The sequence below is a fragment of the Suricata suricatta genome, chromosome 9, assembly GCF_006229205.1.
Source record: "Suricata suricatta isolate VVHF042 chromosome 9, meerkat_22Aug2017_6uvM2_HiC, whole genome shotgun sequence".
Classification (NCBI taxonomy): Eukaryota; Metazoa; Chordata; class Mammalia; order Carnivora; family Herpestidae; genus Suricata; species Suricata suricatta.
The window spans coordinates 9,311,843-9,321,896 of record NC_043708.1 but is presented as its reverse complement, the minus strand read 5'-3'; the positions used below and the strand labels follow the sequence as shown (position 1 = coordinate 9,321,896).

Sequence of the window (10,054 nt, the reverse complement as noted above, 5' to 3'; positions counted from 1 at the left end):
TATCTATCTATCTATCTATCTATCTATCTATCTATCTATCTATCATCTTTTATCTCATTTAATGCTTTCTGCCCCAAACCAGGAAGGTAAACCTCTTCCTCTGGCAACGTTTCTCTAGCGCCCTCTACTGACAAAGCTTAATATCGTGTCCAGATCCATTTTTTTCAGAGTCGAGATAAAGTGAGCATTAGAGTTTGGAGTTTTAAATTGATAACTATTTTTGCTTTAGACAGTTAATTACGTTTGAAAGATATTTAAACAATATTTTATGTGTATTCGCATATTTACTGTAAGATTTAATAGATGGAGGCAGAGACAGAGGAAAGAAAGAGACCAAGTTATGGAGCCGAGAAAGCCTTTATTGGGATCTGCGATTCCCGGGCGAGGTTCCGTGACCCTGGGAGTGGGGAGTCAGGGAAATCACGTCTGGTTTGGGAAGGGTGGGGTTTTTATGGCTGAGGGGGTCCTGGGTTTGATCTTGGGAGGGCAGATTATCAAATAAGAGCATTTCAGGGACATGGCAGGATGGGATAGGTTGCCTCCTCTGTCAGGGTGATGGGAAGCTGGAGCTTCATGATTGGCTGTTTTCAAACTGGTGCGGGACCTCCCAGGTCTGCAGGTGGGGTGGGGGTCGTTGGTGCAAGGAGTTCTTCTCCGACCCACAGCAGAATGGCCGCTCGGTTGCCACCTTAAGGTGACTCTTACAGTTACCTTTTTAGTAAACCTTTTTACTCTTCATTCTTTTGTAGGGCTCCACGTTTCCATTTAGAATCTTGTTTCAGCCTAAAGAACCACTTAACATTTTCTTAGTGAAGGTGACAAACTTTCTCAGCTTTTGTTTCTCTAAAAACCTTTTTTTGATTTTGCCTTCATTTTTGAAAGATTGTTTTGTTTGTTTTGCTTTACTTCTTTTCTAAAGTTTGTCCATTTATTTTGAGAGAGAAAGCGAGATCGTGAGCCGGGGAGGGGCAGAGAGAGAGGGAAAGAGAGAGAATCCCAAGCAGGGAGTTTGGGACTCAGTCCCACAACCATAAGATCATGACCTGAGCTGATATCAAGAGTCCTAACATTAACCGATTGAGGCACCCAGGAGCCCCTCTTTTTCTTTTCTAAAGGTGTTATGATATATATATCATATATATGTAGTTTTGAAAGATGCCTTTCTGCTGTGTTTTGGCTCGCATGATTTCTTCTTTTTTAGAAATAATTTTAAACTTACACACATTTACAAAAACAGTAGTGTTTTCATATGCCCTTCCCCCAGTTCCCGCTGCTTACACAGCCAGAGCCCAACGATCAAAGCACAGAGTCACAGTATTTCATTACTGTCAATCCCAGTCTGTCAACTGCCCCAGTTCAGAAGAGCCTGGAGAAGACTGGGGGGATCCTCCATCCCCCCGGAGCGTTTCTGCCCTGGAGCGCAGAGTCACTGGGGCTGCGGGCTCCTGGGGGCCGCCCGTTAGGTGGGATTCATGACCCTGCCCAGGAAAAGGCTGTTCCACGTGAAGTGGTTGAAGATCATGACCACGAAGGGCCGGTTGAAGTGGACGGCAAGAGGCTCGGAGGCCACCTTGAACGTGACCCTGGAGGGGACAGCTGCCTTCAGGCCCTTCTCATCCAGCTGCAGCACGGCCTTATGGACCACCTGTTGGGGGGCGGGGCGGAAGGGGGCGCTGAGCACCTGCTGTGTGTTGGGGGCTTTCCATGCCTCCTCCTCACTTCAAACCTTCCCACCCTCGGTTTTGTGGTGACAACGCTGAGGCTCAGAGAGGGCAGCCCCAGGATTAGGGCCACCTTTGTCCACCTCCAGAACCCAGGTCACACCTAGACTTCTTCCCTAGCACGTGGGCAGGGGGAGCCTGCCGCAGGGAGATTAGGGTCTCAAGGTCCTAACTGGACTTCAGTGTCCATATCAGGCATTCCTTTCAGGGTCCTGGGCGAGGGGGACCTCCCTCCTTTTCCACCTCACTCGTCACATACCAGGGTCCAATTTGTGCAAGGTGCTTGGGCCTGCCCAGGATGGAAAAGGGACTCTTGAGCTGTCTCTCACTGTGATCCAAATTAGGGAGGATTTTTGAATCAGCAAAATGCTGGAGTGGCTCCTATCAAGAGCCTTCCATGGCTCAGAACTGGCTAATTAACGACATCCTAGCGGGCAGGGCCTCTCACTGGCTGTACAGTGAGGAACCAAAGGCTCTGAGAAGCTCTGTAAATGGGCACCTGTGGCTAGGAAGAAGCCGAGCTGGGCTAGGGAGCCCTGTACTTGATCTTGGGAAATGAGGTATTGAGTCAAATAAACCCTGGGCCAAATGTCACGCTGTTATTTATGAGCTTGGTGGCCGTGGGGGGTTATCTACCTTTCCCAAGCCAGGGGGGCTCCTCCTCTGAGAAGCTGGAATAATGCTCATCTTATAAGGAGGTAGCTGTCTGACTCAGTCCTTCACACAGCATGCATTTTATTGAGCACATACTGTGTGCAAGGCACCACCATAGTCCAAGTCTGTGTGCTTGGTGGGGGGTTGCTTCTACTAGAGCTCTCTCCTGTCCCCTGTCTTGTTTTGTCACCCACAGGACCGTGAGATCCCGTGAGAGCAGGGCTACCCAGTGCCTAGAAGTTTGGGGCACAGAATGGGCGTTCAATACTTACGTCCTGAGTGACTGAGTGACTAACAGCACACAGGGCTGAAGAACAGAGAGTGATGAATGTAATGGATAGACGGCTGAGGTGATTTCACTCAGGCATCTCCCATTTTCCTGGGTCTTTTGGGTCCGAGCTGCCCCCCAGTTCTGCCATGATGACTTGGTTTTGCACACCGCCCCCCTCTGTGTGGCCTGGCAGAAGGGGCGCATGCCTGGCATGTGCTTCCCCCCGCCTCACCCCCCTTGTCACTAGCTCCTGTGTGACCTTGGAGACAGCCCATTTCCCTGCTGGGCCTCCATTTACCCTGTTGTAAGTAAAAGTAGGGGCGCGGACAAGACTCAGGGCTCTCAGCCTGGGGCTTGGAGACCTTTCCGTGCATGGGCCAGTATTATTCGTACTGTGAGTTTTAGGGGGTAAAGATGGGCTCCAGGGACGTTCACCTTCGACACCTTCAGCCGGGCCTCTTGGGTGATGCCGGAGAAATCTGCCCCGTTGCTGACCAAGTCTGTGATGCCCATGTCCCCCAGGATGGCCTTGAGGTCGTAGGCTCCGGAGATGGACACCTTCGGGATGTGTAGGTCCACGTGGCTGCTCGGGGTAAGCGGATGGGGTTAGACTTCCTTTCCCAGCCTACTTCCTTCTCCCCTGCGATCTCTCCAGCTCCTGCCTCCCAGCCAGACACGCTTTCCGGGGGAAAACAGAAGGGACAGAACAAGAGGCAACTTTGTCCCCTCCCCCCCATCACGCACGAGCTGCCTCTCTGGGCCCAAATGGCTAAATCTTTTCTTAGCTCTTTCTCTGAGCGGATTCCACCGGTGGTTCAGCTGGACATCGAAGAACAGGTCCCTAAAGAAGTCCTTGTGGACCCCCGGCGCCCCCCCCCCCCCGGCAGAAGGGGAGGAGCAGGGGGAGGCCCCTGGGAGCACGGGCCTGGCCCCAGCTTTGCCACTAATGCCATGTGGCTTTAGACAAGCTCCTGCTTGTCCTCACTGACACAGCAAGGCAGGGCGGGGCCAGGGCCCCAAGGGCGCGTCTCCCCTAGAGGGGGATCAACCGGCAGTGGGGGAGAGCGGCCTGCACCAAACACCTGGTGGACGTCCTGTATTGGCATCCCATGCACACACACACACACACACACACACACACGTGCGCGTGCACACGCACACACACGCACACATGCACGCACACACGCACACATGCAACCTTAGGAAGTTAGAGCCAACATCTTCAGTTTCCAGACAGAGAGAACTAAAGAGAAGCTGAGGAACTTCCCCAAAGTCACACCACTGGGAAGCAGCAGAATTGTGAAGAGGCTAGGACTAGATGCCTCAAAGCCCCGTTGCCTCATGGGAGGAGGGGGAGGGAAGGAGGGGAAGAGACAGAGAGAGAAAGGGCAGAGGGAGGGAGGAGGGAGGGAGAGAAAGAGACAGAGAGGGAGGAGGGCAGAGGGAGGAGGGAGAGGGAAGGAGGGGCAAGGAAGAGAGATGGAGAGAGGGCTCTCATGAGCTCTGTGTGGGGGCAATGAGACTTCCACAGGAGGAAGGAGATAGCCAGACCCTGAGGGGTGCTGCTCCAGGGAGGGGTGAGGTGATCGTTGGAGGGGTGAGGTGGGAGAGTGAGTGACACAGCCTGGAGGTAAGGAACCTTAGGGGCTGACTTCTGGGACTAGCGGGTGTCATGTGGATGAAGTAGAAAATTCAGTCCCAATCAAAGTTCTGCCTTGAATGTTTGTTTTAAGAAAAATCTAGAAGAAAATGGTGTGTGTTTTTGATTAATGTTTTTTAAGCCAAAGTGTTTTAGTGAAGAGATTATTTTTGATGTAAAGAGAAAGATTATCCTTTTCAACAGAATAGAAGCCAGAATTTGCCTGATGCACGGTGCATGATCACCAGCTGGTGGCGCTGTTCCGAACCCCGGGCTCCCGTGGACGGGGGCGGGGGGCGGGGATTGAAATGGTGAGGAGCCAGCGAGGGATTCCTTGCGTTGCCCAAGCACAGGCCCACCCTGGCACATACCCACCCCACTGCCACTCGTGGCCATGCAAAAGGTCAAGTGCGATGGGCCCAGGGCCCAGGGCTCCAGTGGACCTCTGGGAACCACAGAGCTGACCACGGGGCTCTTTCCTGCGGGAGCAAGGTCTGACATTGGGCCCCTCCATGGCCCCTCTGAGTGGGACCACGCTCTCCGGGAGCTCCAGCGCTGAGCAGCTCTCTGAGGCTACAACTCAAAATAACAATAACTTGAACTCAGTAAAGTAGCTGAACTTCCTTCTGGAGTTTCTGCCTGAGAAATTCTTGGATTACAAATGGCATTCAGGTGGAATTCATCTCATTTTTTGCTGCTGCTGCTGCCCGGCCCTGTGGGTGCCTGGGGGCGCCGCCTCCCGGCCTGGGTTTGCACCATTTCCTCTCCCCGGCAAGCTCTGCCCCTTCCACTGGCCGAACTTGCCCGGGCTTAACACCCAGTGCAAATGAAAAGCAATCTCTGGTCCCCTGGGGCAGCCAGGCACTCCTCCCCGCCCCCAGCATGGAACCTTTACTAGCTCCTTTCTCTTCCTGCTGGGACAGGACTGACGCCATTGTACACGGTTACTTCCAGCAGAGTCTGCGTTTCTGCTCTAGAATGTGAGTCTTTTTTTTAAAAATTTTTAATGTTTTATTTATTTTTGATACAGAGAGAGACAGAGCATGAGAGGGGGAGGGTCAGAGAGAGAAGGAGACACAGAACCAGAAGCAGGCTCCGGGCTCTGAGCTAGCTGTAAGCACAGAGCCTGACGCGGGGCTCAAACCCACTAACATGAGATCTGACCTGAGCCGAAGTCGGAGGCTTAACCGACTGAGCCACCCAGGCGCCCCTAGAATGTGAGTCTTTGAAGTCCATGTTCTGTCCTAGTCACCTTCTCTCCTTCCTGCTTAGCCTGTGCATGGTATACAGCTGCTGCTTCCATTTATGTGTATTGAAAGAGAGAGCGAGAGAGAGAAAAAAAGAGAGAGAAACGAAAGAAAGAAAAAGAAAGGAAGGAACAGAAAAAGAAAAAGGAAAGAAAGAAATGGCAAGAAGAAAACAAAAGGAAGGAAGAAAAAGAAAGAAAGAAAAATGAAAGAAAAAGAAATGGTAAGAAAACAGACAAAAGAAAGAAAAAAAAGAGAAAAAAGAAAAGGAAAGGAAAGAAAAGGCACCTGTTCCAGAAGCCTTCCTGAGCCACTCCAGATCCCAGTGCCCCCTTCTTCCCCTGGGCCCCCCGAGTCCACACCAGCCCCCACCCCCCAGGGCCCACACTGACGGCGCTGCCCTGATGGCACCCAGACAACTCCAGTCTCACGAGAGTGAGGATCATGTTCAAGGACATCTGCCCCCTCCTCCAAGGTGAGGGCCAGGGCTGCACACATGCTTGGCCAGAATTTTCATTGCCTTCTAGCTCAGAGGTGCCTGGGGGGAAATGAGTTCATTCATTCATCATTCATTCCCAGCTCCCATGCTCAGTCAACCCTCCCTGAGTGTGCATCCTTGCGAGGGCCTCGGGTTGGGCATGCATTGGCTGGGTGTCCCCCCCTCCCCACCTGGCCCGTCGGCATATACACCCCTCACCCCTTTCCCTTCCTCCTTTATTACCTACTTATGTCCCTCCTTTCTTGTCTACTGATGGATTTCAGAAGGGCTACATCTCTGAGTGACTTAGGAACCATTCACAGATTTGGGGTTGGTTCCGTGATGAAGGTAACAGTCATTTTGGTGTAGTTTTTATGGGATATCTGAGGAGTCTTAACCATGCTGGACCTCAGGGAAGCAAGATAATAAAAATGGATAAGGAGAGGCTGGGGGGATTTGGTGAACTCAGTTTAAGCCAATGATGCAAAGATGTGACCAGGCAGAAGGTGGGGGTTAGCCTCCCAGGGACGGGGACCTCACTCTGTGGACTGGCCCAAAGGATCTCAGGATCAGCCAACAGATGGATAAATAGGGGTCACCTCTCGGTCAGAGAACCTCAGGCCTTTGGGGACCCAGCAGACCGGAAAGCGATGAGCCCTGGAGGGCGGGTCTAGGGGGAGGGTGAGTGCTCACCTGATGGTCAGGGACTCAGACCACCGCTGAATGGTGTCCCTGCTCAGCGCGGCGATGACCGTGTCCATCTTCCCCTCATCTGGGAGGATGAAGAAGACGGTCCCGTTGCCCGCGTAGTCCAGCTGCACCAGCTGGCAGGGGAGTGCCCGGTCCTTCAGGTACTTGATGGCGCTCGACTGGGACATCATGGGCACTTTGACCACGGCGCTCTCGTTCACGTAGAAGTTCTCCTCCCTGGTGTTCTCTGGGTCGAAGGGGTGTGCCCACGTGCCTGGGAAAGGAGGGAGGGGGCGGGCAGGAGACAGGCCTGTGAGGGGCGCAGCATCAGAGCGCTGAGCAGGCATCACAGCCCCCGTTCCTGGTCAGGGACCAAGTCCCCAGCACTTTCGAACCCGTTGAACTCTCCACTTCTTGGCATGGCTTGAGGATTCGCTCTGTTTCTGAGCTTCTAAAAACAGAAGGAGGGAGACCAAGGAGAATTCTGGCCCTTGGATTTGGGGGTAGAATTCTGTAAGCCAGATTTTGGCCTTGGCTCCGAGCCTGGAGTGGATCCTGGATTGGGGGGCTCTGGAAACGGTGCCGAATGGACCTTGGGCTGCAAATTCAAGGTCAGGAGTGGGAGAGGTTTGGGGAAATGGACCACCCATTCCATCCCCATGCCTTAACGTCTGGCCACAGAAGCCCAGCAGGCACCCCGGCCGCCTGGAGGGTCATGTCCACTTTCCCGAAAGCCACACCATATTTCTTGTGGTCAAAGTCAAGATGAGAAGATGCCCTTGAGGTCACAGGCTCACACCAGCAGCAGGATTTGAATCCCTCTACCATGTTCCACGATGGCATCCCCCAGCGTCTCTGCCTGCCTCGTGTTGGGGAGCTCACTACCTTCATGGACTGGTCAGCTTTCCCGGGAGGAAAATGGCTCCTGAGAGCCAAAGCCTTCCTGCTGAGCTCCCTCGAGCCTTCTGGGCTCATTTCAAGCAGCTGCGAGTCCTCTCACAGGTGACAGAACTCCGGACACATAAAGACATGGATTGATCTCGGTGCCTTAGGTTAAGACTCCCCAGGTCTGGAGATGACTGGGGACCCTGCATCCAGGGGGTCCCCTTTGGCCTCCAGCCCCGGAGCCCTTGCCAGGTCTCTGTTTCCCAAATGGAGGTGGTGCGGAGGCGGCCAGCGCAGAGCTCCAGGCAGACCCTTCTCCACCCCCTGCCTACAGGATCCGTGGACCACAAGGCCAGAGCGCTCGCTCCGTTCAGACTCAATCCCCCTGTAGGCACCACTAAGGGCGGCAGTAGGGAGAGGGGGGCGGATGTGGGGAAAGGGCTGTGTGGATGCGGAGCCTGGAGCCTATGCCTGCCCCTCCCTGATGCCTGAGTGTGACGTCACAGTTTGACTGTCTCATAGGAAGTGGGATCATTTGAAGGCCCTCAAACCATCCTCCAGAGGAGGTCTGGCATCCCCTGCACTGACGGCGGTGGCGGTGGCTCACCCATTAAGTTGTGGCTGTTACCTGTCCAACTTACAGCAAAAAAAGAAAAAGTGAATTTTTTCACTGTTAGGTTTTTCATCCTTAGAAGTTTGCTGTTTGCTTTTTACGGAGCATTTCTATTCTAGAAGCAAGCAGAATGTATCCAGTTTGGCACAAAACAAAATACAGAATGGGGTCTAACCTCTCCTTTAGGAGATTTCTTCTTGAAAAGTCTTCGGGCCATGAGAACTCATGGTTGGGAAACTTAGGAACTTGTGGGGGTGACCTGGGGACAGCAAGGATGATTCCTGCAGAAAAACCTTTTAACAATAGTTTTAATGTTCTCAAAAAAAAAAAAAAAAGCTGTCCAGAGAGTCCACTAAGTAAGGAACGTGCCAGGGACACATTACATGTCCTAAGTATAGTGGTGACAGCTATGCCTCTCCGTCGTGGCTGTTGATCACACTGGCCTGCTGGAAACATGTTAGGGAAGCTCCAGCTTAAACGGGGCTTGCCACCTAGTTTGGCTGTGTTCTAGAAAGTCTGTGCACAACAAGGCAGCACACGCCCTTGTCAGTAGCTGCTTCTGCATTCAGATCTCCAAACCCGCTCGGATTGTATCACCAGGAACTACACTTGTCCATCAGTCAGCCCCTCTGCAGCCATAACACTGAGAAACTGCCAGACGATGCCACCATGTGACCTGCCAATGCCTGTCCCACAAGCCCCCTCTCAGGCCCCAGAGCGCTGTCCCTGGACCTGGGCTTACTGTACTTTTCTTCCAAGATAATGTTGCCAGAATCTCTACACAACCACTACTGAGCTCCTTCCACGTGCCTAGCATGGTGCAAAGGCCCTGGGGCCTCCGAAGAGACAAGGATACCGTGCAGGAGCACACAGCCTGTGGGAGAAATGGCCTGTGGAGTTTGCGGGAATGCTTGGAAACATTTCTGGGTGAACATTCCCAGAGTCCTTGACCCTCCCACGGTCGAGTGTAAAGAATCCTGCCTTTTGGACTGAAACACAAAAGACCCTGGAGAGCCAAAGCAATCCTGAGAAAGAGCAAAGCTAGAGGCATCGTGCCCCCTGATTCCAAACTATATTATAAAACTAGCAATCAAAAGGGTGTGGCATTGGCATAAGACACACACACAGACCAATGGAATAGAATTGAAAACCAGGCGATGAGCCTTGTGCCTAGGCCAACTAATATTTGACAAAGGAGCCAAGATCACTCAGTGGAAAAAGATAGTCTCTTCAATAAATGGTGTTGGGTGGGGGCTGGGGTGGCTCAGTCGGTTGAGCTGCCGACTTCAGCTCAGGTCACAATCTCATGGTTTGTGAGTTTGAGCCCCGAGTCGGGCTCTGTGCCGACAGCTCAGAGCCTGGAGCCTGCTTCAGGTTCTGTGTCTCCCTCTCTCTCTGCCACTCCCCCCTCTCAAAAATAAACGTTAAAAGTATAAATGGTGTTAGGAAAACTGGGTATTCATGCAAAAGAATGAAGCTGGACCCGTATCTTAACGCCACTCGCAAAAGTTAACTCAAACACTTAAACATATGGCCTGAAAACATAGGGCACCTAGGTGGCTACGTCAGTTAAGCATCTGACTCTTGACTTTGGCTCAGTTTATGATCTTGTAATTTGTGAGTTTGAACCCTGCATCAGGCTCCATGCTGATAGTGCAGAGCCTGCTTGGGATTCTCTCTCTCTCTGCCTCCTCCCTCTCAAAATAAATAAAGAAACTTTCAAAAAGTATCTGAAAACATATAGCCCGAAAACATAGGGGAAAAGAAGCTCCTTAACATTGATTTTGATGATGATTTTTTGGATAGACTCCAAAAGTGCAAACAACATACAGAGAAATACACAAGAGGGACACATG

At 52.2% G+C, this 10,054-nt stretch overlaps 1 protein-coding gene and 1 long non-coding RNA gene across 2 annotated transcripts in view; both read right to left on the bottom strand.

Moving 5' to 3' along the window:
- Positions 1–1,224: 1,224 nt before the first annotated feature.
- SERPINA6 (serpin family A member 6) overlaps positions 1,225–10,054 on the bottom strand; it is a 22,214-nt gene continuing 13,384 nt past the window's right edge. Inside the window, exons 3-5 of the mRNA XM_029951936.1 lie at positions 6,704–6,974; positions 3,082–3,229; positions 1,225–1,645 (exon numbers count right to left, since the gene is read on the bottom strand). Of these exons, the coding sequence (XP_029807796.1) occupies positions 1,460–1,645; positions 3,082–3,229; positions 6,704–6,974 (605 nt within the window). The 3' untranslated portion in view covers positions 1,225–1,459. The remainder of the gene's footprint in view (positions 1,646–3,081; positions 3,230–6,703; positions 6,975–10,054) is intronic.
- LOC115301921 lies at positions 5,960–6,316 on the bottom strand. The gene is made up of 2 exons (XR_003913357.1): positions 6,254–6,316; positions 5,960–6,070 (listed from the first exon to the last, which is right to left on the bottom strand). It is a non-coding gene; the product is annotated as an uncharacterized LOC115301921 (long non-coding RNA).